Source organism: Solanum pennellii, chromosome 7 (genome assembly GCF_001406875.1).
Source record: "Solanum pennellii chromosome 7, SPENNV200".
NCBI lineage: Eukaryota > Viridiplantae > Streptophyta > Magnoliopsida > Solanales > Solanaceae > Solanum > Solanum pennellii.
Window position 1 is genome coordinate 69,930,343 of NC_028643.1, and position 26,797 is coordinate 69,957,139.

The following is a 26,797-nucleotide window of genomic DNA, read 5'->3' on the forward strand; positions in this document are numbered from 1 at the left end:
ATTAGATGTGTATCATATGATTTCCTATGTATCAAGGGTTTTTGAAATTTTTTATCATGTATCAGTGATTAATTTCAATAACTGCGCCATCAAGTGTGCTTGCTGATACATTTTGAATCAGTGTGTATAGTGTTTTAGACGATGCATTGATACATGAAGTGTTTGCTGATACATTTTGAATCAGTGTGCTTGCTGATACATTTTGAATCCATCAAGTGTGTATAGTGTTTTAGATGATGCATTGATACATTTTGAATCCATCAAGTGTGCTTGCTGATACATTTTGAATCAGTGTGTATAGTGTTTTAGACGATGCATTGATACATGAATTTGTGTTGTGTATCATAATGTTTTCTATGTATCATGCGGTTTTGAAAATTGTATTCAAAATAGATGATATAATCTTTGATTTTCAAAATTTGAAATTAATATCCAATTACGTGCTAATTTAATCCTGATTAATGATCTGTTACCGTAAATTAAGCTATTTTAGTTAACAAGTTTAAATGTACCGTTTTTTCTCCATTTTTTTCTTTACAGTTTAAATTTACCATGTATCATTTACCATGTATCACTAGAGTCTAAAGTATCACGGCACAAAAATTTTAAGGGATTTTTAGTAAATACTAAATTTGTCGGGACAGAGTGTAATTATTGAATTACACTATGGGATTCCTTAAATTTTTACTATATATATTATGTTTAATTTAATTTTAAAATCAATTAAGTTAATTCAATTTTGATTTTAACATGGGATAACACCCCTCAAGGCCTCAACTATGACTACACGAAACAATAGGGACCCCCCCAAAAAAGTGTACAATGGGCCTATTGGGCCGTAAAGCCAACTCATAACTTAGCCCAATTGATGAGAAAAATCCGAGGCCCAAACGCAAAATTCCCTCCTTTAGGTTTTGGCGCGAAGAAGAACTGGCGCGAGTTTAGTGAACAAACTTTGTTAGCTCATCGTGTAGCGAAAAGTGATTAACCATTTTTCTACATTCAATGCAGAGCTTGCTAGGGTTTCGTCCTCCTCAATTCTCCGAGGTAATTTTTCAATTGCATCACTCTGTATATCATGTTATGGCGATTCTTTTGAACTTTTTTCAGCAAAATTCAGGCATAAAACGAATAAATGAGAAATTCATAAGCTTACGGCTATACCGCAATCATAAATCTCTGGAAAATTTCAGTTTCAATCACAACTTGCAAAGCTCAATAATTAGAAAAAAAAAGTTGAATGAATTGAAGTGATAAAAAAGGGATTCATTGATTTGAACTAATTGATTGATGTAGGAGGCTGCTTGGCTTCCGGGTTGGCTTCAGCAACAAGATGTTGAAACCAAATCATCTTATAATGGTACCGATATTGGGAATTCATTTTCTCAGGTATGCTCTTTAATTATTATTTTTCGAAGACATTGAGTAATAACTGCTAATACAATTTTTTTTTACTTTGGTCATAGTATTGTTGTATATCAAATGATTGAGAAAAAAACTCTAGGAAGTTGAAGTAAAATTACTCGGGAGCAAAACCTTTTTTGTTTGCAAGACATTTGCAGAGATTTGAAATTTTAAGGATTGTCCTTAACATCTAGTTACATTTTTTTTTTCTAATATAAGAATCCATATAGTTTGTGAAAAGACACAAGGTATTTTTTGATAAAAGCTGGTTTGCCATCTAGAAGAACAGTTCACCGCATTAAAATTAGTATTGTGTGTGACATTTTTTGTTGGTGAGAACTTTAAGACGTTGAAACAATATCAATACTTTTGATTTACACCATATAACTAATGCTTAAATATGGAGGAAAGTGTAAATGTGTATTGAACTGAGCGTGGTGTAATCTTACAAGAATGGAAGCTATCTTTGCTCAGAACTGTTAATTGTATTCTCATTTCTGAACCAGTTACTGAAAGTGCTAGGTCTACCTTTTGTAGCAACAACAATCTATAGTACTTTTATAAGCATCATTTATAGCAGTGTAGACTAAGTGAATAAACCAACAGGGAATTAAAAAAAGGAAGTTGCAAAAGTGAGGTGCAATAAACTTTAATACTAAGCTGATGATTCTGCATCCTGTATGCTCCAATAATCTGTCTAGCGCACAACAAATAATCTGTGAGCTAAGACAAATTGATTATTGCTTATATTTACTACAGGTAACTATCATTGATCCTTCATAGTTTTGCATGGTCTACAAACATCTAATTTTTCTAGATAAGCTTCTTGTGCCACGAGAAAAATCAATTTGGCTCCTTGCTCTCTATGTAGGAATTTCTCCAGCAACCTAATGCAGTGGCCTCCCATCAACAATCAACTCAAGAAGATGGGTATAAGAGTTGCCATCTACTTTTATCCGGTGATGATAGCTCACCACTCAGTTTGGTTCAACCGATTAACAGTGTAAGCTGAGGAACTCATTGTTTATATAAAATGTTCCGAAAATTCTTGTTTTCAGTGTGAGTTATTTCCCAACTTTAAGTTGCAATCTTCCAGGAGAAGTACAATTTTTTTTTATGTGTGATAACTAATATTGTGCTACAATATGAGAAGTTACGAATCCATACTATTCTTTATTGACTACCTATAGTAAAGTAGCTATATTGTAAAACAGTTAAAATCTAGCTACATATTTTAAGGACTAGTGGCTTGTTGTCATTAATCAATATCTTTTTTGCTTGCTATAAGTTATTTTCAATACTGACATAGATTTAGATTTCAAGACTTAGATGATAGAGACCAGCTTAGTCTACTTATTTGGGCCTCTCATTAGGTCACTTTTCATAAGGAAGTGACAGTTATAAAAAATTAGTAGAATGGCAAAGGAATAGTTCGTCAAAAGTTAGAAAACTAGTCATTTTAAGCAATACATTTCAGACCTCCCAACCTCTTTCACGTCACTTTCTAGCGTGCTTCTATGTGATAGAAAAAACACTATCAATTGCAGGAATTCCTGTAAGATGACCTGGAAGGTTCCAAAAATCCTTCTGATTGACCAGAAAACTGCTTCTGCTATTACTAAGAATTTGGTCCTTGGGTGAGGAACAAATAGCAGTGCTGCTTTACTGGCAAAGTGTGGCGACTTTGCGCGGAAGAGTAGAGGCTATGGAGAAGTTCGATAAGGGAAAATATGCAATAGAGGATGGGAGCGGAAAATTGCACTAGTCAACAGTCCTTCTCGTGTAGCTCTGTGGAAATAGATTATGTAGGGGTGTCCTTACTCTGTAACAATTATTTTCTGGGTGGTCATCAACGGCGTGATGAGAGAATCTTAAGTTTTGGATTTGGCAGCTGTATCCCATCCACTTGACAAAGAGGGCCGTTGTAGCAGAGTTATCTAGGTGGTACATCAAAGGTTTCTGGCCACTCTGGTTTTACCAGGGATATTGAAGATTTGAATATGAAGATTCTGAAATTCAGATGACTACACTACATTCTTATATTTATGGGGTGAAATATATTGGTGGATGGATAGATTTGTGAATTTGAACTCCTCTTCAATGAAGTTGTCGATGTATACTCCTTCTGTATAGGTCTTATGTTTTGTCAATACTCCTAGTTAGTAATCACATAAAATTTTTAAAAAAGGAAATAAAAGGGAGTGACTAGCAGGCTTCAATAATTAGTCCCATATTTCCTATATCTTTTATATATTGCTAAGGAAAGGAGACTGTAGCTGTGCTGCTAAACCTCACAAAAGATACAGAATGTTCTTGTGAAAGTTGTGCATTCTCTACGGTTCTGCTTTAAGATGGTTGGCCGGTGACCTTTATTACTGACTTTGTCATAGGTTTGTTTTCTTTTAACCTGTTTCCACGAGTGAGATTAGTACGTGAAGTTAAAGTGAAATTGATCCTACGAAACTAGTATTTAATGCAATTATCTAAGACTGCATGTGAATTGATGGGGATGCATAACACTGGATCAGTTCACCCTTGCAAATTTGAATTCAGCTTCTTGCATAACACCTTAATCTCAAATACAAGGATGGGATGAAGGTTACTTCAATAGCAATTGAAATGAGATGATGACCACATTAATTTGTCATGTGAAGGTTACAAAATTCTAGGAGTTATAGAAGGCCGCAATATCTCACTTGCATGCCTATTGGCTTACCTACTGGCCAACCTTGTGTGTGCATTTACGATTGGTCCTGGAATAAAATTTTACTTGTAGTATCATTCAACCATGGCAATTTTAGCATTCCTTTGTGCCTTTGTAAAATTGTTGATTATCTTTCTCCCTTATCTCCATTCTTTTTCCTGCAAGCAAACTTGTGCATGTATTTACATGCGTGCAATTTATAAAAGTACTCTTTGGTACATGTACAAAGTTCTAATTTTATTTTTACAAGCTTGCCTTTAGCCTAGGTATTCTTTTTCTTATTTTCTCCGTTTCGGGGATCAAGGATTAATGGTGATTGTTACACTTATGTCAGAATTTTGTCAGAAACTTGTATGTTGGTGTAGAAATGAATATTACTTTTTTTTTTTTGTGATAGATGAATCTGTCTAGAGACAACACTTTGGGGCAACCGCACCCTTAGTTCCCTTGACATAGGGCTCAAATTTTTGACCTAAGCACGAGTCCCTCAGCCTTTGCCAATTGAGATAACCCCTGGGGGCAAAGTAAGTGTGAGATTTAGAGAACCTCTAGCTTTAGAGACCCCGTAATTTGCCTTAAAGTATTGGAATGAAATTGGCCACTACTGGAGTTGAATGGTTGTAGAGTAACCATATAGCCAACCAAACTAGTTTGGAATGTGTAGTTAAGTTTGATTGGATGATTAATTGATCTTCTCCAATTCGCTTCAAACCAGAGAAGCCAAGATAATGAATGTCACATAATTGGTTTTTGTCACTGCTTGCATGATGCTCTGTCCTGTGTATTACTAGTGCAGTCCTTAACTATTTCTATGTTAATTTCTTTTAAAGGTTGTTCAATTTCATCTTCATCTGTCATTGGGTTGTAGCTCAGAGAATCTTCCAACTACACTTGAAGATATATCTGAAGCAGAAAGGATCAAGTCCAGTCATGCTCTGTCAGTTCAGTGTGTTCAAATCCCAATTGTAACTGAAGGGAGTGCTAAGGAATTGAAAGTAGACAACTTTACTGCATTAGGAAAAGGATGTAATAATGTGAACAAAGGAGAAGGGCATGAGAGAAATGCCTGCTTACATGAAGTCAATCACATGGATGATGCAATTGAGTTGTCAATTGCTGCATCTGAAGCACTGGTTATTCATGAGATGTTCAAGGGTGAACTGTTTTCAAAAAGATTTCCGGCTTCAACTGTGTTAGAAGCTGCACTAAAGGTGAAACAAGCACGGCTTGAAGCTTGGAAAGAGAGTCATGAAAGCTGCAATTGTGCCACTGAGGAGATACCCGAAATTGATTGTCTATCAGAATCTGAAGATTTGAGAATGGAAGATGCATTCCATGATGTGGGGTTATCTGCTAGTGACTCTGCTGATTTGCAGTTCCATGACTTTAGTCTGTCTCAAGTTAAATATACTCTTGCTTCACAAACTCAAAGTTGTAGTGGCAAATTGGAAAAGGAAGGAGCAGTTCTTCATGGGATAGACATTCTTCAGCCAGGAGATAGTTTTACCAAGCTAAACTTAAATGATATTGAGAGAGAGTCTCAGTTGAAAGTGGACGATAGGTTTGGGTCTCTTAGCGATGACGGACAGAGAAAACCAACAAGGAATCCATATTTGGTTGCAGATATCATCCCTGTGGCACGTGAGAGTGATCACATGTCAGACTGTTTGAAGGTAACTCCTATTGATTCATCTACATTAGTGACAAAAGTGGAAACTATTAATAAAGACAGAAGATATGTGAGAGCTTTTTGTCTCCATGTAGTTTTCCCGTACTAATGATTGTTCTTTACCTCGTTGGTTTTCTTAATTTTTGCTGTTGATTAGTTTGGGCTTAATGTTACCCTGTTTATGCAGAAAGTCAATTTTCCTGTCTTGGAAGGAAAATCATTTCAAGCATCTATTGGTTCTCCCGGTGTTAAGAACATCAATGCTGTAGGTAAAGTACTTCTCTTTGTATATCACATTCCATTGGAAGAATCTTCATGTCAGATAATGTATTTCATTTTTACAGGAGAAAGTGATGAATTAACTAAAGTATTTCCCAATAGATTCGAAAGTCGTTGGTTTGGTGGTTGGACTTGTTTGAAGGTCAGTAAATTCAAGTATATCTTGTCACTGGTTCCTTCATCAACTCTTTCTCTGTGGAATATTTTACTATTAAAGCAGAACTTATGTCATGTAAATCCAAAGCTTCAGTGATCCATCACTTGAAAGTAGCACTTGTATGCCTAGAAATTGTCCGATATTATAACCAATGAATGAGTTGATTCTTGGCACTGACACAGATGTAACAGGTTGAAGAGTATTCTCTAATTCTGTTTCGTAAGGTACTACATTATATCTCAGTTGCCTTCAATCCATTAGTGAATATTAACATTACTCATCTAAATTGGGGTCACACATCCCTGCTGTGGTGATGGTTTAGGAATCCTCCATATAGAAAGCTCTTTTTGTCTTCTATTTTTTTATTCTTGTGTCCTCAAATCAGGTCATTTTTTTAACCCAGGTTTCAGAATCAGAGGAAATTTGAGGGTATGATTGTTAGACATGATAAATTTGAAAAACATAGAGTAACCAAATTTTCTTTTCAATGAAATAAACACAATAATTTTCTTAGTAGCATAGGAAAACCAGAGCTTCAGAAGTACTACATGCCATGTCACTGCTAAAAGAGATCACAGCAGTGCAAGTCCTATTTGACATTTGGAGTTTGCCTTTCCGCATTGTATCTCATTCTTAGGCTTTCTTTGTCATCTGGCTTTGATTACTATTCTCTTTCCTCTTCACTTGCTGTTCTTATCACTGATCTTTCTTGTTTTTACGTTCTTTTTTCAATTTTCATGAGATGTACCTTATTTCTATTTCCTTCTCATCTTTCTTTTTAGAATGAAGTACGCTCATTTGATCAAGTCAAATGCAATGCTATTAAAAGTATTCCCGAACCTTTTGTTGGCGAGACAAGTTATTTCTCAGAATCAGCTGACATAGCTCCAGATATGAGTTCCTTTGTCGCACGAAAACAGGATGAAAGGGTCATCGTTGCTTCTCAATTGAGTATACCTTCTGAGGATTTATGCAAAGGAAAGGAGATGACACTGCTCTCTCACGATATTGTGGCATCCTCCGATCTGTCCTTAGATGATACCCTCTGTTCTGTTGTTCCGTGCAGTATATCATCTGACCATCTGTCTTCTCCTTCAGCTGTATACCATAATGTAAGGGATGAAAAACAACAAAGCTTTGGTCCCACCACTGAATATGCTACGAACTTACAGAAAAACTCGGTTCTTGATAATCAGGTGGTTCATGGAAAACAAGTTACCACTCCGAAGATTAATAGAGAAGGGATGCAAGTCCCAGTTCGCCGAGAAGTAACCTCGCTAAGAACTTATAGTGTACTCCCTGGCAATGGAATATCCTTGGAGAAAGGATATTGTTTAAATACATCGTTCTCATTGGGAAGAAATGATGCAACGATGCTAAAGCCAGTAGGTCAAATGACAAACGAAAAAGGAAATTGTTGTGATACTTCAAGAGACGGGAATGAAGTCACAGTTTCTATGCCCAAGAACACAAGCTCACCCCTTATATTGAACCCTGGACCACGCCGTCGATTCCAAGCTTCAAAATCATTTCAACGTGATTTTGGAACAGAAAAAGATAGAAAACAAACAACAGAAGATCAAGCTGCTATAGAGTATCCAAAAAGAAAGCGTGTTCACTTTTCAGAAACTGAAACTGAGATTCAACTGGGGAAGGAGCCTAAAAAGTCACTCGTTGCACTAAAATCTTGTTAGTGAGTTGTAATTTGGAATTTGACTCAGTGTTTGTTCAAAGAATAAGGACACAATTTCACTTCTTTCATCACCTTCATCTATGTAGGTCGTACTCCCAAAGCTGCTAGAAATTTGAGACCTCCAACTTCACATTTAGAGTTGAGAACTCAAGAACTCAAGAAACGTCTAATAAACTCTAGTGCTAGAGTTGGAAGAAGATTGATGCTCGGAAATATGGAATTCTTAGTCACAGGATTTTCTAGGAAGCGAGAGAAGAAACTTGAAGACTTAATCAAGAAACACGGTGGCGCAGTTCTCTCTGATATTCCTGCTCCAACTAATAGGGGGAAGAGATGCAGGGGTTTTCAATCCCAGGCAGTTCCTGTTGTTCTTTGTTCAAAGAAGGTCAGTCATTGCCTCTCTGCTTTTATTTTGCCATTTCATTTCAGGTCTCTATCATGATGCTTTTAATGGGCATAAAACGGAACATTGTTCATATGTAAAAAAAGAATCCAGTGACTAGCTATTGCATCATGTGCTAATGGGAGGTAGTACATACCTGATGGAATAGTTAAGGCGCACGGAGCTGGTCTGGACACTACCGTCATAAAAACACTGAATTTGGATTGTTATATTCTTAAAGTCAAGTAATTGGACCTAGCTTTAGATACTAAAACCACAACTTAGATTTGTAAAACTTCCAGCTTTTGTGTCCTGTTGCCTATATATTTACTATCATTCACTTAAACTGCTATTATCCTAGATTTTACTCGACTTTCTAAGGTAAATATTTATCACTACTTGGTGTTATTGCAGCTGCAATCAATCAAATTCTTGTATGGACGTGCAGTAGATGCCTTCATGCTTAAAGCTAAATGGCTTACTGATTCAATTAGTGAAGGCTGCATTTTACCACCTGAAAAGTAAGTTTTTCTACCATGCCCAAGATATAACAGATGGATTTATGGATTCTTCAGCTCTCACCTTTATATATTCCATTTATGATGGGAAGTCCATTGTCCCAACTAAAATTATTCTATTGGATCTTTTTTTAGTGTTATAATCCTACATGTGTTGTTCAAGAAATCTACAAGGCACTGAATCAGGAAAAACTTATATTCAGTTTTGCAGCATCTATCATCTCTATGCCAAAAACTTTTAATATTCTTCCTGCATCTCCAATGATCTGTTTTTGAACTAAATTAATTCAGGCATTGGGAAGGATCGCTGCTCATGCTACATATTCTTAAGCATATTATAAAACTAATAAGACTAACATGACTCCCTCTCAACCTTTCCTTCAAGAATCAAGATAAATCCTGAGCCCAACATCGGATGGTAGATACAGTGGGAGGGGGTTTAAGGTGTAGGATGTGGCCTGTGGTGTGTTCATCCAAAGGAAACATGTTATTTTGACTGCCATGGTATGATTTTGGCTCCTTCTCCTTCACCAAGATTTAACTTTACAAATGGCATTGTCGCAATGTACATTAAGCCTCCCAAAAGTCTAAAAACTATCCATACAAGTGTTTCGACATTGCACAAATATTGACCTTACATAATGGAGTCTCTACTTGTTCAAAGTTCTCCTATTTTTCTCTTTCCTCTCTATAATAACAGCAAAATGCAAAAAAATGCAACTTTTCCAACTTGCTAACTGAAAAAGGAAGCAACAAATGAATGTTAAATCATATGTACTATGACCACATTCTGAAGCAAAAATAAAAAATGCATGAAGGTGGTTCACATCCTCCCCAAGTTTGTAGTACAAGCAACACCAACTAAAAATGCATCTGCTATTTATGTGTTCTTTTGGTTAAGATAGTCCCCCCCATCCCGCAAACACACACCACCAAGTGAAGCCACCTTCTTCAGTCTCAGATTTCCCCACGTCTTTCCATATAGGTCTGGAATCTCTCTTGAGCTTCACTCTAAGATTAGACTGAGAAGTCCTCGAGGATGTTCATTTCAGTCTTTATATGATTCCCTAGGAAACTATGAAAGCTCCTCTTCACTTCCTTAGCTCTGGGGGTAAGATAATCTTGATAATGCTACTTCGGACTAAAGGCCTTAAGAACTCGAGCTATATTGTGTAGGGCTATATGATCTTAGTAGGAATGGCTCCATCCAATAGCGGACCCAGGATTTTCATTCAAGGGGGCTTGAAAAATAAAAGTATAAACGTGTAAATAAGCCTTTAGAAATGGGATCCTTGAATTTTTATGGTTTAAAACCACACTTTTAGCCCGTTTTTTAATGTAAAAAAAACTGAAAATTAAAAAAAGAAACGAAAAAACGGAAAAAAAGAAAACGCTTTCACTGGGATTCAAACCAGTGAGGCAGAACTTAACTTTGGGGGGACTTGCCACTGTGCCATCAGCTTCTCTTTGTTATTCAGGGGGTTCAAAATATATATATATCTACAGAAATACAGAAAATTTACTTTAAATATACCGTGTAATTTTTTCTCGGGGGTTCGGGTGGATACCCCTGGAGACCACGTGGGTCTGCCCCTGGCTCCACGTCATCATACTCCCATACTTAAAGAATTAGAGGTATTCTGGGAGTTATATCTCGTGGTGGTTGAGTGCATACTCTCTCTAGAATCTCAACTAATATGATCAATTGGTCAATAGTCAAATGCAATAAGTTCGGTAAATCATCTGTCAGTGTATTGTTATCACACCATACATCTAGCTACAATCAGCTCTATAGTATTCCTATTCCCGACCAAAAATTCAAGTATGGGCAGTACATTTTCTCCTTTATTATTTCCATTGACAAGCTCATGACGTATCATCACCTCCCTTCTGAACTATCCATGTTGGTAATTGCTGTATTTTGCCTCACTTACCTTCCTCGACATGTCTTATCTTCACTTACACCTCCACTAACATTTACCAGCAATGCTCAGATAAAGATCTCCAACCTTCGAATACCCAAACTTCCCATCTCCATAGGGATGGAACCTTCTCATATTTAAGCAGAAGATATTCCTCTTCTCATTTGTGACATCCGACAAAATAAATCCGTCAGTAGTTTCTCCAATCATTTATTGACCTATACCAGCAAACAAAAGCATATAGGAAGTGGGGTGTTCAGTGTTATCTGTACAAAAGTTGTATCCCCCTCTTTTCGGAAAATAAACTTCTCTGCCTACTTATCCAGCTTATAGCAAAAAACAATATGCTTCCAAAAACTAGGTTTAGTGCCTTCTCGTGTGACATGTTTCTTTGAATGCACTCAAATGATGACTAGTTAACCCTTTTTCTTTCTTTTTTTGTGCATCTTAACTTCCACAGTGAGGAAGTGTGCATAAGAATTCAAAATATAAATATGACTTAATGGTAGCATATTGCTTTACCCAAGCTAGATATTGTATTTAGGTTTGTGAAAGCTCCACATGTGTTTGCTTGAGGATTAAGAGATGGAAAACTGTATCCGCAAGAACTAAATCTACTCAACTTGTTATGCTGAAGCAGTTAAACTCTTTATTAAGTACTCAGTTTAAATGACCATGCTTATTCGATTAATCTGAAGAAAAAAAAAGGATCCTGCTAACTTGAAAATCTTGTCTAAGCATGTTCCTTTTCTTTGTTGTAAGTAACTTAGTTTTGATTGTTGCTAATGTTAATTCTAAAGTAATGATCTCTTCCTTATTTGATTAGGAAAACATGATGAATGGTGTTAGACTGCACAAGTTACATTTTCATTTTGAATTGTTCCTGTTGTGATCCTGATAACTTGCTATTCATGATTAGTTGCATCTTTACTTTTTGTCAGGTACATGGTTGTTAAAAAATGTGTTGGCAAAAGGTTTATTGCTGTCGGAAGCTCAGTCGAAAACAATAGTCATAGCCCTATCTTTGACAATCTAGGCATCATGCTTCACGGCGAAAAGAATTTCTGCACCGACATGGCCAAAATAATCAAGGTAGTTTGGTTTTTGAAATCATTCAGTAACTACTATCTTCTCTATTTCTAGCAGTTCTATTGCTCAATTGCTCTTAATACTCCATTTTTCTTTTCCTATTTCATGTGCCAATTTCCTCAACAAAAAAAAAGGGGGAAAAGAAGAGAAAAACTACTCTGGTCTCTGTTATAAATAAATAAATCCTTATGATTGGGTCCCATAGATCTCAGAATTTGTTCATTTGAATGGACCAAGTGCTTTCTCCTTTAACAATTTTTGTGTACTTGGTTTGTAGTTTAGGAAGTTTCAATTCCATTCAATGATTAAAGAAGCATCACTATGTGAATAGTCAGTACGTGTCCAAGTTTGCTTGGATTTATCAGTTCTCTGTCGAAGTTGGCACCAAGAAAGAGAGAAATAGAATACTTCATCACTCTGCCCTTTTCCATAAGATAAATTTATTGACTGAGAGCTGTAGATTACCGTCAAATTGTCAAGTTTTCCCTTTTAATGCTTGATTCAAGTGTCATAGTGTCTCTTTGATCAAATGTAGGATGGAACTGAACTTTTTTTGTGACTAAAAAATCATCTATAAGCTCAAGTTATCAAAAAAGAAGAACGTCTATAAGCTCGAAGACCAGAAAAAAGCACATCAAAGAATATCAAATTGATCTAATAGACACATGAAATAGGTGAAAATTCGAGTTTTTCTTGGGTAAGTTATTCTTATTTCTGTTAAGTATACGTCATTAGGTTTTGTGAATAATATATTTTTTCTTTATTCCTGATTCCTTTGGAGAGTTACTATCATTATTGCTAATACATAAGGAACTAAGTAGAAAAAAACAAAACAAATCCAATTTGATGACTTGGCGGAAAATATTGATTTATGTTTCCCTCAACCCCAGCTCAATAAAAACTTATTTATGAGCCCCTTCTTTTAACCCATGGAAAAATTAAAGGCTTTACGTCAATTGAACTAACCTTTGTCAAGATTTAGCCAGAATCTAAATACATCTCTTCTCACATCGTTGAAATTATCTGGGAATTTTTCTGCTTTAGCTTATTACTGCTTGTAAACATATTTAAATCTAGTAATTGTAGTCAACAATAACATTACAAAAATCCTCTTGTTCGTCTTTGTTGGTCTTTAGTTTCTCAGTCAAATCTGTGTAATATTCCTAGAGTGGCTACTTTGTTGTCATTCAAGCTTTCATGTTATGATACCCCTTTTTCTTCTTTCTGGGCCACCCAGCATGGTGGTGGGCAAGTTTTCAAAACGCTTCTGGAGTTGGTTCAAAATTGTGACAGTGAGAAGATTGCAACGGGAATCATTATTACTGAGAATGAGCGTAGCGCATCACGTCACCTGAAGCACTGCGCCTTGGAAGGGAACATACCAATTATGGTTAGTTAGACCCTTCTTTAATTACGTAGTTTAGCTGGTTAATTGAATAATTTAGTTCAAGTATATTAAGCTCCAACTTGCATAAAAGTGTGCTATGGATGAGCCGTTGATGCTCTGATGTTTTGGAGCATTAAAATCTATTCTTTTGTTTTTCAATTTGTGCAGTCAGCTTACTGGATCATAAGGAGTTTACAAATGGGAAAACTCCTTCCCTTGAAGGAGAAGACCAAGACCTGCAAGTTACCTACTCTCGTGCTTCCAGAATCTCCTGATACCGTGGAACTGAGTCAAGAAATATAAATGCTCATCTTTGTGGCCATGTATGTGTGTTTGCGGCAAGAAATATAAATGCTCGTCTTTTCTTGGCATATGAACCATGGTTCACTCAGAAGCTAAGTAGGTTGCTGACTTGCTGATGAGTAGCAGCACATTGTTTGCTCATTTATTTACTTCTAAAGAAAGGAATTCTTTTTCATCTCCCCTGTCAAAGTCGACGTCTTAACCTGACTTACTAAGGTCAGTTTATCCTCAAGGTGTACATAATTTATCAGGAGGATGTTGGTATATAGATGCACGATAGTTTCAACAACATTCATTAAGGCTGATGGGTTGAGGAGGCACACGACAACAGTGATCGATGCTCAAGACAGATATATATATTTATCCTAGCTTCTTTGGAGCATGATCAAAGGGTTATATACAACCAAGAGCTTCACTAGGTGTAGTGGTTCATAACCATAGGTGAAGTGATATGTTGTACATATCTTTGTTGCAAGTCATCTGTTTCTGCTGTAAGAGACATGTAATCTATCATTTCATGTGTTTTTTTGAAAAATGTACCATTCATGAAGATAATAATAAAAAAGTTCTTTGCTGAATATTTTTTCGTCTTACTACTTATAAAACCTCTTTATTAAAAGATAATATTTTGCTATTTGGATAAGTATTTTTGCAACAAATCTTATGGGAGACTCGGGGCATTGGATTTAGTTCATTAAATTTGTTAACAAGACATCTAGGACTGTACAGAGCTGGACGGGCAGCGTATATAGAATTTCCTTGTAAAAGTATTGTAGTATGATAAAATAAATTTTTATCATGAGTTTGATATAGTGAACAAATAAAAACATATAGGAGTACGAGTTAAAGCGTTTGACAACACTTTTAGAGATAAAATAAGTTTTTTTGAGTGGTAGCAAAAGCTTGTTTTCATCAGCTAAAAAAGTAGATTTTATCTAGAAACATTGGTCAAACACGAAGTACTGCTCTAATATTGACAGAACTATTCTTTAAAAGCTATTTTTTTTTGTTTTTGAAAGCTCTTTAACAAAAAAAATACTTTTCAAAATATGCAGATTTTGAGAGCTTGACCAATCAGATATAAAACCTTATTCCTCACTTGTCAATTGAATATTTCCACTAGGGGTGTCATATTTTCTTTTCTTGGACAACAGTACTTTCCAGTGACAGCAGAGGCAAAGAAAAAGGAACTAAAAAAAACACAAAAGTGCAAAATGCCAACAAAAGAACTTCAAAACTAAAGAAGGAATGATCATTTCCTTTCTATGCCACCTTTTTAAACAGCTGATTGTAGGACAGGAGTCAGAAGAACTAAAATATAGTAGAGAACCAAGAAGGTTATGTACAAAACTAAACAACTCTATAAACCTTGAAAAAACATGCAATGCCAAACAGGTTTCTGCCAGCTCATGAAAACTTGCATGTTTCAACGAAGGGTTAATCTCGCCAAGCAGCTTTTGTTAAGTTGGCTAGCTTTATCTGTGAGATGCTAAATGTTGGCTAGCTTTTCTAGCTATACTTGCGTTGTTGCATCAAAATCAGATAACAATGGAGGCGATGAACCCCTTTTGCTTGGCAATGGTGTGTTGAAACGCGATTGGCGTTTTGTTTGGACAAGCGAAGGTTCTAGATCTCCGTCTTCACTGGCTGCATCAATTTCACTATCTACTTCACCTTTGAAAACTGGGTGGATATAAGCATTCTGAAGGAACTCTTTCAAGTTGAAGTTTGGCTCCTTTGTACGTTCTAGTGTATCTTTCCTCACTGTTTCCTAATATTGATCAATCAAGAAAGGGTCGCCATAGGAAGAAAAATCACTAACTGCCTCAAGTTGGCCATAGATCATACAAGGAAAAGAAAAAAGCAATAGAGAAGGCTGCAATACCTGCAACGGATATCTGACAAAAGCTGGCTCAAAACGACCTTTGCAGAAGATATGGAACCATATGGTTAGTATAGGGAGTGTAATTAGCAATGGAGTCGATTTAGAAGCTTCTTTTGTACTTAACAATCCCATTAGAAGCAATTGAGAGACTATCAGCGCAGTTATGATGCGCCCATGTACATCAGGCCAGAATGCTGCTGCACTTTCATACTCCTGATTGTACACATTTATAATCTACAGGTAAACAAAAACATCAAAAATCAGGTTTTCACAAGTCCATATAGAATTGCAAAGTAGTTATGACTGTGCACATGCATTACGGGAAGCAAACACAAAATAAATAAAAAACTGAGGTCATGATCACGTAATAAATAACGAGTCCAATTAGTCTCCAGCCGGGGTGTGTGTGTGTGTGGTAAACGTACTTCAGAATGATCATCTTCAATCAAACAAACAACCAGCAGCATTTGGATAAACATAAAATCATGCATAATGTACACCTAGAAGTATCCATGCAACTATAAAAAAAACCCAGTGAAATGGTCACTTTTCCACTGGAAGAAATCCTTTTGAAAAACTTAACTATATAAGAAAAAGTCAATCAAAGTATTAATTAAGCTTACCTGATGTCGATATACAACGTATGCCAGAGCAAAAAATACTATGATGAATGGGAGTAGGATCGGTGACACAACAGCATAAACAAGGCCTAGCAAGAAATAGAGCTGTATCTGAGGTTCACCAGTGTTGAACCCGAGACTTCCTGGATCCATGGCCTCTTCTCTATCCTTCTCAGTCTTCACCAGGAAAAAGTTTTTCAAGTGAAAGAATATTAATGGCTTCAACCTAAGTATCTCTCCAGCAACTCCTGCCCACCCATCCACCATTATGTAAGTTATGAAGAAGGTTGCCTTCATCGGAATGGATACACCAATTGTCTTTGGTATTCTGCATCAGAAACCACTCAACCTTTTAACTGTCTGATATTTCATAATCAGCACAAGCAAACCAGAGTGAAATATTTTTTGCTCTGCCTTATGGAAGTTACGATAAAAGAGTAGAAGAAATAAAGGCATGAGATTGGAAAATGAAGTAGCAGCTCTCTCTAGATATGAATTGAAGAAGTTACATATCAACATGTCATTTGTCAAGATCATTATGTTCACCCACAATTTATGCATGAAATAAGATTGGTGGGACAACTAGAAAATTTACTGAATTTCTGTCACACCTCACAAGAAGAGACATGAACTGCAAAAATAAGGTGGACAAAATTCTCAGGTCCAATTACTAGCAGAACGGGAGGAAAATCAGGTTGTGATAGATAAAACTGAAGACAAACAACATAAATGAAAACAAGAATGTTTATCAAAGGAAGCATTTTGCATTGGAGAATTAAATATGAACTTATAGAGGACATACTCATTTGCTGACTGATGCAACAAATTATTTAGCTGATTAAATGCGGCCCCAGTAATGATGCTTCCAAGAAATACATTAACAAACTGAAAAATATAATATCTTGTCGCGGATCTCCTTTCAAGAGCTGATATGGAGCAAAATCCTTCAAATTTTGACATTTGCATCAATAATGAAGGTAGGAAGATAAGGAAAATCTTCAATGCGATTCCAGGGAGGAAGCCTTGAATGAAGGATTTTACAGCATTACTGCATGGATAAAGCATCATTTAGTATAAATACTTTAGCAATATTGCTTTGTAATTGCATACTTACTCAGTTTGCCAAAGCTGGTATTCAAAAACTATATAAGTCAAGTTATCAAATGAACTTGAGAGGAAACAGTGCGAAGAAGAAGAAACTCACGTTTCAATTAAGGATTTCAAGAAAGGTAACGCTTTCTCAATTCCCTCTATATTAGCAAGGGACTGTACAAATGCAATTGGAATCATGAAGAAGAATGTAAGGAAGAAAAATGCTACAGCAACAATAAGCCTCCTGATTGACAGTGAAACATAAGGAATTGCCAAATTATCCCAGTAGACATCACGGGGCTCTGGAGCCCACTCAGTTAACCAGAGTGTTGGATTTCTGGCTTGTTGTGTTTGCGCACAAACAGCAGCTGCCCATCTTGTTCTGAAGGAAACAAATGCTGCTGGCATAATGTACTTGGTGCTCCCAATAATATTCATTCTCTCATCAGATATCTGAAGCAAGCACAATCCAAAGTAGTGATGTGTGAGGGGCCATTATAAGGAATTTTAGAATTAGACACTAAATACTGACATCTGAGGATGTAGCGATCACTATGTTACTACAGTCAAATTATTCACCAAATCTTTTGAGACGCCAATGAACTCTCCCTATAAGTTGATGTTCAACCAACTAAACTGATTTACCTCTTATTTTATAGACAATCTGACTTGGTCACAAGTACCTGATAAAGTAATTTCTATGGTTTTGAATTCTCACTTAATACATACACCAAATTAAGAATGTTACAAGCATAAGAATGCAAAAAAGGACAATCACTCCTAAAAAATTTAAATAAATTACGCAGTTACAGTGCACAAAAACCACAACCACGTTCAAAAACATATTGTAGGTGAACTTACTTCTTTTGAGAGCCTTTCAATTTCAGAACTATTGAAATCAATTGCATCAACGGTCTTGCCGCATAAGCCAAGAAAACCAGTCTGCTTAATAGAAATAATATTCCTCATTAGATGTTAGTACTGAGATGTGAGAAATGGCATTTCACCTTGCAATCATTACTACCTAATACTAGAGCAAAATTAAACTATTAATAGTACCTTTGATGTCGGCCTTTTGGACTGATTTCTAGTATACTTTAGTTGATAATAGTCCAGCCAATTCTGCTTTTTCTTCTTCTCATTGACTAGCGCTGTCAACCTGTTGGCATTGTATACAACCTACACATTTATTAAGGGGAAAATAAAATAAGCGTTTGTTCATCATAGACGGAAAATAAAATAAATGTTGCTCATCATAGACCAAATCCTCCTTCCTAATTGGCGCTAAAACCTGCAGCTCCAGTAAACTACTACAGAAATGTGACTACCTAATTTGATTTGATCTGGTGAGAGGATCAGAGCAAATTCAAACAAAAATTTATACTTCTGAGTTCTATCATATTTAAAATCTGATTCTATCTAAATCATTTTGCACCAGTTTACCATGTTAATTTCACACCAAAAATGTACACATTCTTTGAAAATAAGAGGCAGTGTGTTCTCAAAAATATCAGATGCTAATAGGTATGAGCAACTACATATGGTAAACTCATTTTTTACCCCATCTACAGTGAACTCGCAATAACACCTTGTTCTTCACCTTCTGATTCATGTTACTATATTCCTTCATTGATATTGACAAATGATTTGAGGATATATCAAAACGTTAAGGGCTAAGATTATGCAAGTCCTTTAGAGGTCAGCACAGAAACAAAACAGGTGTAATACTTTGAAAAATTCTAGCTTGGCAGCGAGCAATCCTTTAAATGAGAAGATACGGCATATGAATTGCAACCTGATGAGTTAAATAATGATCTTGATGGTTGACCATGAAGAAGTGCTCTACCAGCTCACTCACTGACTCATCAGGATCTGGTGGCACATTTTTGACAAGTACCTGGGCAGGGCATAGTATTTGTTAGAAAACATGCATCAGTCATTGAAGGCTATTAGTTGGAAGGGGGGTTTTAACCCAAGAAAAGAAAAGGTAAGAAAACCAATTAACTTAATCCAATGTCTCTCTTGTAAGATGGTTATTATTGACCTAGAGAGAAATGGCCTTGAAAACAAGATAACATCAAATATCATCCTCTTCTACCCTCATTGAGGAGCGTAGCTCCTTTTCTTTTTTCCAAATAAGAAAAGCTATTATCTGTCTCAAAAAAAATAAATAAGAAAAGCTATTATTTTAAAGCTTCAAGCTTCGTTTATTGCATTATTTTCTTGCTGTTACTATTCCACTTTCGTGTATGCTAATGTAATGATTTTTCTATTAGTTAAATCATGACTGCTTTACTTCGGTATTTTATCTTTTAAAACTGATTTGACATGCGTTACTTGAGCCGAGGGTCTTTTGAAAACAACCTCTCTACCTCCCCACAAGGTAGGAGTAAGGTCTGCATACATTCTACCCCCACAGCCCCCATCTTGAGGGGTTACACTGGATATTTGTTGTAAGCAGAACACAGTAAGTTGAAATTCTAAGATAGGATATGCTGAACTTCAGTGCCTTTTGCATCCTAATAAATATTCCCAAGATCAATATTAAGTTCTCCCTCCCTAACAAGACATAATTGTCTTAACAATGTTAAATTTAAAAATTTCACTAGCTATAAGGTAAATTTATAGCCAAATTTTGCGTAAGGCTTCACTTACCCCATAAACCTACAGTCAGATTAATATTGCCATCATAATAGATCAACAAGGCTTGTGGCTCTTACTGTAAATTGGTCTGGTCGTCGACGTTCAGATGCAAGGAAATGCAACCTCATTGATGCAATTATCTCGTACTCCCTTTTCAGCACATAGCAAGTCCAGAAAGTAAAGATGTAAGCCATAACCAGATGGGTCCAGAATCTGCAAGCAGTAGTTCAAGTACTCAGGGACAGAAGCAAGAAGACATAATGAAACCACCAATCTACTTCCCCCAAAAAATGCATATACAAGTTCAATTTTCTAAGTCGTGTACCTAACATTTGAAAATAATCAACTTTTCATCACTGTGCTTATAGTTAGTGAAACTTAAGCTCCTCTATTTTGACTCCCAGCACGTGAAACCTTACAGAGACTTTGACAATGGGTGGTTTAAGCTGGTTCAGTGAAACTTAAGCTCCTCTATTTTGACTCCCAGCATGTGAAACCTTACAGAGACTTTGACAATGGGTGGTTAAGCTGGTTTTGGTTAAAACACCAAACTGTCAACTAGTAACTTCTGATCCTGTATTTAATGGTTCAGCGGGACTTAAAACTTGCTTTCTTTCCCCCTTTGTTTTCAGTTAAAACTTAAGACCTGTTTTGTTCACATGTCCATATTTAGAAACTCAACATTGGATGACTTCAACGTTTATGTTTAATAAGAATATGGTGCTTTGTCTCTATAGACACCCAATAACTTCTACACGCATGATATGTTCTGCTATAGTTTATAGTTAGAACATAAGCTAAAAATCAATAGTAAAAAAACATGTACATAATAAAATGTTGACTTTTTAAACTGCCCGGACTAGTGTTTTTTAGGGCCACCAGTAGTGAGATGTCTTAAATAGATTTTGATGCACACACAAAAGGAATCTTGTTTCGCTTAGGCACCTTGATACCTCTTTACGTGCATAAATAGATGTAGAAATTCTGCATTCTCTGAATACAATATGTTAAATATGCCAAAAATTTTATATGCTACATTTTCTGTTGTTTCTTCGAGTCATCAAGTGGTTTTCAGCACTTCGAGATTGCTTTCCCTAACATCTTCACTGTATCGTGTCAAAAAGAGACGACTGTAAAAACAGAATTTCAGGATATATAAAGGGAAGGTTCATCAAGTGAGTAGCGAAACCCGCTGGAGCTACTTTATAAGCACATCACACTGAATCCGTAGAGATGGAGAAGGAGAGATGGCCAGTTCACATACAAATATTACTACTACAGATTGCTAGGGAGAGAGGAATTGTTATTCCTTTACCAAACAATTTGGACACCAAGGGCGCCAAAAAAGGTGTGCTTCTTCAATCTTCGCATAGTTGGGAACTATGGGTGTGATATTAACTGTGAAAACCTGAGACACTTGAGTTGGTGCTTCATGTGTAAAGGTTTAGGTGAAGAGGTAGATCATCCTACTATTATATTGTCGTGTAGCAACACGTCTGTGGTTGGTGGTTTTGAATTGGTTTGGAGTGTGGTGAGTGATGCAAGCAACCGTCAAGGAGTTGCTACATAGCTAGTCATTTAGAAGGAGAAAAAGAAGACCTAAGTCATTAGCTCTTTTTTTGGATTGTATGGAAGGAGAGAAATAGGGAAGTGTCTGAAGAAATGAAAAATGACTTTGTAAATCTAAGGAATAGGCTTTTCTTTAATGATAAGTTTTCTTTTTGGTGTACCCATTAGGTCCCTGCTCGTGTAGATGATCGGGTGTTCGGTCATATTTTCATGTAGACTCTAAAATTTTTGGTATACTATACCGGATTTTCCCTTCAAATTACATTTATTACAAGATTATGATACTTCAAGTACTTTGCAGCTGGAACCAAGCAATGAGGAGCTTCCTTATTTTTAAGGATTTGACAAATATCAAGGGAACTTAATGACCTTGGTACATTAAGAAGGATCACAAGACATTAGTGAAACTGGGAATTTCAGGAACCAAGCAATGAGGACCTTCCTAATTTTAGGGATTTGACTGATATCAAGGAAACTTAGTGGCATTGGTACATTTAAAAAAGAGCACAAGATATAAGTGAAACAAATAACATCTTCAAATTTGTCAAAGAAAAAATGGAAAAATTAAAAAAATGGCAGCTTTAAGAAAGAATAACTGCAAACTGTAGAGCAAATAAAGATTCTGCTTACCTCTGTGATCCCGAAGGAATGTTGGAAATTGAAAGCTTGTCTAAATCACTGTAAGTCAAATCCAAACGCTCCAATGTGTGGTTGGTCCAATTAACAGGAACCATGACTGAGAACGCAATAAAAGCAATCGGGACAAATATTTTAAGCCTGCGTTGAGCAAAACGATGATAGAAATTAAACACAGAGTGGGGAAAAAACAACTACTATAAAGCTATTAAAGACGATATGTTCTGGCTTTTGATTTAAGACGCCCAGGGTTTTCAATATTAAGTTAGCTAGAAACAGACATAATAGACAGAAGTCAATGGTTATCTCTAAAATGATTATAATATGGTTCCTAAAAGTTAAAACAATAGCCACATCATTAGGCAGGACTCCTCAATGCCAAAAGAACTGTTAATACTAACTTTTATAAATTGTCTACTCAAATAATTTATCAGTATAAATTTATCAGCATTAAATCACAGCATTACTCATTCCTCAAGGTATGATATTATTAGCCACGCAATATTGTGATAGAACATATTGATGTGTGCCAAAGATTTTCATTCAAAACAAAGAAGAACATCTTTTAAGATTTCTAAGTGCTAGAGGTCTATTTCCGAAATGACTATCATCACAAAAGAGTTAACAATTGAGCAATTTCTTGAAACTTTGAGTTAGCTTCTAGACTTTTTTGTGACCAAAGCTAAATGTCAAAACAAATGAAAGAGAAGGCAAATGGAAGACCTCTAGCACATCTTTATGGACTTTCGATGTATACACATGGAGTATAGAAAGAAACTATAAGCAAGTTACAAGGCATCTATAAAAACTAGAAACATGTCAATCAGGATTCAAATAAGATTCCAATGTAAGGGATAATTATAATTTACACAATCGTCGTAAAGTTCAATTTTCATGAATGAATTTCAATATTATGTCAGTAAAAGAGGTCCCTGCCTAAATTTCTAATCATCATATTCCCTAGTCTGTTCTTGCAGTTAAAATTGGTGTCCTGTGCATTAATGCAACAAAGATATGCAGCTCCACAGCTGTACGGCTGTACCTATTAAATTGTTTCTCTGAGTACAATATAACAAAGATGACATGAACGTGCAATTTGAACATGATTATATACTTCAAAAGAAGTTGAACAAAGTAGTGCAAAACAGCCGATCTCAGCCACCTAAATATTCCATACTAGTAGACCAGAGTTGATGACTTAATTCTGATACCATGTTCAGCAAAATTCTTGAAGCATGGACACAGGCATGATTGATATGATGGCACAACTGAAATGAACCTCTATGATTATGTACATACTATATGATGAATGCCTATTTTAATTTAGTCATATGAACGACCAGTTTGCACAAACAGATAGTAGTGGCGGAGCTTCTAATGCAGAAAATGGAAAACATGAAATGGAAGTGCAAGTGCCAAATGAAGATACCCTATCAAATAAATCCTCAAGTAGACAGCTGAGTCCAATCCTGCGTGTTCAATAAGCTCCGGTTCTGGCATTTGTAGTGCAGCAGGCATCCAATTCAGAAACTTCAGGTACGCACGAAAGTCCAAGTTGACAAACTTGTTGACAATTGTACCCGAGTGCAAAGGACTGCCTCTTAAACCCTTTAGGTACCATTTTGGGAAGTATACTCTATCATTGACAGGTTGTATTCGAAGGAATGCAAATGCAATTAAAAAAATACACGCACTCAGAATGTTAATAGCAGCTGCAACACCTATATCAGACAGAGTGGCCATGTTTCTTCAAAGACTTGTCTGCAATATTAGCATTCTTAGTGAGATAAATATGTCAAAGTGAAATTCTATCAGGAACAATGTACAACATATATTTGACTCAAGTTTCAACAATGGGATTAATCTGGTGGAACTAATCAGAATGCATGAAATGTGAAGAAAGTGATAGCAAAGAAATGAACTCATATACTTAAAGATAAAGATGAGAAACTACATAAAGTATAAAGACAATAATACCAGCCTCACTGTTTTCAGTAAAACTGAATACTAAGATCAGAATCAGAGTCAGTACACTACGGTAAATGAGAATATATCCATGTCTGGCTACACCTTCATGCCTTATGAAGGAAGGATTTGATGAGGATTAAAATTGCAGTATGTCAACCCACATTTTCAATTTAAGATGTTGTCACTAGAGCACACTATCCCCTTTACATAGACAACAATTGAAGGTCTCTAATTGATTCTCAGTAAAATGCTTTGACAACAGCACACTGAGAAAAATAATAGAGGCCAATGGAACCTCGGAGAAAAAAGGGTCGGAATTTCATAGACAGCGCATGAAAAGACACCAAGGAAGGCATGACGCAAGCACTGCCCTTAAAAGTCATCACCACAAAGTCAAAGTCATCACCATAAAGTCTAGCTAACTAACATTATGATCACTCGTATTTATAGAATAAAACTGGCTAAGCCTATACTAGTTCCTTTTGTTATCTATATTTTCACAGCCTCCCTTCTTAACCAATACTCATGATATCTAAAAGGAGTGAGTAGTTTGTCTCAGTACACTCAAATTGTATCCTACTTGGTGACATTCAACCATACTCCAAGTAAATCACCATTCTCAAAAACAATTAGTTTCACATCAAAAACTTTCCTGTTCTCACACGTTACGGAATAGCTGGTCCTGGATTATTCTAAAAACATTCACTGGAAGGGGTCTTAGTTCTTCACTTCAATGAACTAGTGTTAAGCCCACTGGCTCCAGCTCACTGTGCCCCATCTGGTATCCATCATTGACTAACCAATATATATAAACATTTGAACTGCATCTACTCAGATTGGTTAGGACTTGATTCAGAGTCATCTACCACCCTGAATATAAGGGCTTATCACATACTAGTTGCCTATCAAGACCTTGCAGTGGAACTATCATCTAAGAATATCAATTATTTAAAGAGATTCACCGGAGCCTAAACACGATCCAATGGATAAAGTAGTTCAGCACCAAAGAAACAGCTAATCAATGCAAATTCCATCTCCTCAAAACTTCCAGGATATCCAACTGTAAATCAATCTTTGAACCATCATAGATCAACCATCCTATAAGGTCACGAATGAACATTCTTCCCCAATTCACCATCAAGTAAATGTAGAACAAAAACATAATTAAAATGCACCAAATTTCTAAAACTGAAAGTAGCTTCAACTGTCAATTAATCCAAAATCTTCCATCCAATAAAGTTCACCCTACAAAAATCAAACACTAATTTCACCAAAATCCAATTAACAGTCCACCATAGCCAAAAAAATAATTCAGCTTTACAGCATTTAGTTTCGCTCCTATATTCTTCCAATTACCTCGATGGTAACGAAAAGTTGATCAACTTATACCAAACAAAAATCTAAAACAAAATCGAACTATAGAAAAGAAACAGTAATTTTTTCATGGATCCTTCAAAAAGTAGCAATCTTGGTACTAAAACAATACATAAAAAAGTTCCAAACTTTCACATAAAAAACTGTCTACACAAAAAAGAATGGGGTATGGGGGTCACCATTACTCAAAAAAAAGAAAAGGGTGTTTGAGATTCATACTCAATAACTGAATGGGGTATGGGGGTCACCATTACTCAAAACAAAGAAAAGGGTGTTTGAGATTCATACTCAATAACTGAAAAAAAGCAATTCTTGTGGACTTGCAAAGAAGAAGAGACCATGGAAGGTGTGAAGCAATAATTCAAGAATTTCAAAAGGACAGTTGTATTACAGTGTCTTATACAGTATGAAGAAAGGACAAATGGGGTTCATGAAAACAAAATGGAACACCTGAAAAATGGCTAATTTAGGGGTGGCAAGATTACCTGAATCTGATCAGTGTATAAAAATGGGATATTTTAATGGAATTATTTATATTTTTTTAAATATAGAAACTGAAGATTTTCTTTGCTTTTATGGGCTTTTCTTACGTTACTTTTTCGTTTTTTCTTTTTTCTGTCAAAAAATGTTTAAAATTAAATGTCGATATGGTCCATCTGCAGTAACGGCTACTTTCTTAGACCTCATAGTATTGACACTTTAATTTTAGGGAAAAAAATGGCTTTTTATCATGAATCGCTTTAAAAATATTCATTTACTTGATTAAGTAAATTTATATAACTTTTTGATATTGTAGTATAAGTGAAATATATTTTTAATTTTTATCAAATTTAGGAGTGTTTTAAATATGACTTCTCTCGACTTGATATTGAAAATTTCTCGTTTCTACAAGAGTTTGAGATCACTTATTATATTATGCGATAGATTAGGATGTATCTAAGTTTATTAATTGGTGTCAATTTTATGAATATTTTCAATACTTTTTTTTCCAACAAAATAGTAGTGGTTATAATTTTCATTTATGTATCTTACTAGCATTTTTATTTGGCAATCTTGCTTTGAGAATATTTCTTTGAGCCGGAAATTTACTGAAATGACTTTTCTACTTCACAAAAATATAGAGATAAAGTGTGCATGTAACTCGATCATTTCTTGATCTACTTTTGTGATTGTATTGAATATTATTATTATTATTATATATTATATATTATGAATGATTGTAATAATTTGGACTAGGTAATTTTTTGGACCTCTTTTTAGAAAAAAAACATTAAAAGATATCACACAATAAATTTATCTGTAGCAATAAAATATTTATTGTTAAAACTGTATACAATGAACTTAACAGAGATCTATCTCTAGTAATTAATAATGTAATTTGGGGATGAAACTTTATGTATCTATTAAAGTAGGATTCATTTAGGAGTTACATAGTGATATAACACATTTATTTGTATCAACATAATTAAGATTACTAGGATCGCGTCGTATTGAATTTATTTT

The 26,797-nt window shown here is 35.5% G+C and overlaps 2 protein-coding genes across 4 annotated transcripts; one reads left to right on the forward strand and one right to left on the reverse strand.

The window, feature by feature from the left end:
• The first annotated feature begins 946 nt into the window (after window positions 1–946).
• On the forward strand, window positions 947–14,087 carry LOC107024493. Of its 2 annotated transcripts, XM_015225481.2 has the most exons (12): window positions 947–1,047; window positions 1,297–1,389; window positions 2,276–2,407; window positions 4,939–5,781; window positions 5,965–6,046; window positions 6,122–6,198; window positions 6,996–7,902; window positions 7,993–8,291; window positions 8,703–8,809; window positions 11,670–11,820; window positions 13,055–13,207; window positions 13,373–14,087. In XM_015225481.2, the coding sequence occupies exons 1-12, from the start codon at window positions 1,006–1,008 to the stop codon at window positions 13,505–13,507; spliced, it is 3,021 nt and encodes a 1,006-aa protein (XP_015080967.1). In that variant the 5' UTR covers window positions 947–1,005; the 3' UTR covers window positions 13,508–14,087. The 2 variants fall into 2 exon arrangements, with proteins under 2 accessions (XP_015080967.1, XP_027774046.1); XM_027918245.1 differs by lacking the exons at window positions 947–1,047; window positions 1,297–1,389 and having other exon boundaries at window positions 2,283–2,407; window positions 4,977–5,781.
• Window positions 14,088–14,715: 628 nt separating this feature from the next.
• Window positions 14,716–25,853, reverse strand: LOC107024420 (CSC1-like protein At3g21620). Of its 2 annotated transcripts, none has more exons than XM_015225402.2 (12): window positions 25,780–25,853; window positions 23,382–23,713; window positions 21,947–22,093; window positions 19,825–19,960; window positions 18,900–19,001; window positions 18,164–18,283; window positions 17,966–18,046; window positions 17,217–17,557; window positions 16,815–17,060; window positions 16,016–16,340; window positions 15,393–15,626; window positions 14,716–15,278 (listed from the first exon to the last, which is right to left on the reverse strand). In XM_015225402.2, exons 2-12 carry the CDS (start codon window positions 23,693–23,695, stop codon window positions 15,021–15,023), a joined length of 2,304 nt encoding a protein of 767 aa, XP_015080888.1. In that variant the 5' UTR covers window positions 23,696–23,713; window positions 25,780–25,853; the 3' UTR covers window positions 14,716–15,020. The 2 variants fall into 2 exon arrangements, with proteins under 2 accessions (XP_015080888.1, XP_015080887.1); XM_015225401.2 differs by having other exon boundaries at window positions 25,583–25,820.
• Window positions 25,854–26,797: the final 944 nt, after the last annotated feature.

Bases quoted from the DNA above. Each gene is read 5' to 3' on its own strand.
- LOC107024420 (XM_015225402.2), bottom strand. From the start codon at position 23,695: ATGGCCACTCTGTCTGATATAGGTGTTGCAGCTGCTATTAACATTCTG. The intron at 19,961-21,946 runs GTAAGCAGAATC...TACTGCTTGCAG, and splicing joins ATTCCTTCGGGATCACAGAG to ATTCTGGACCCATCTGGTTA. The intron at 19,002-19,824 runs GTAAGAGCCACA...TGCCCTGCCCAG, and splicing joins GACGACCAGACCAATTTACA to GTACTTGTCAAAAATGTGCC.
- LOC107024493 (XM_015225481.2), top strand. From the start codon at position 1,006: ATGCAGAGCTTGCTAGGGTTTCGTCCTCCTCAATTCTCCGAG. The intron at 1,048-1,296 runs GTAATTTTTCAA...TGATTGATGTAG, and splicing joins GTCCTCCTCAATTCTCCGAG to GAGGCTGCTTGGCTTCCGGG. The intron at 5,782-5,964 runs GTAACTCCTATT...CTGTTTATGCAG, and splicing joins ACATGTCAGACTGTTTGAAG to AAAGTCAATTTTCCTGTCTT.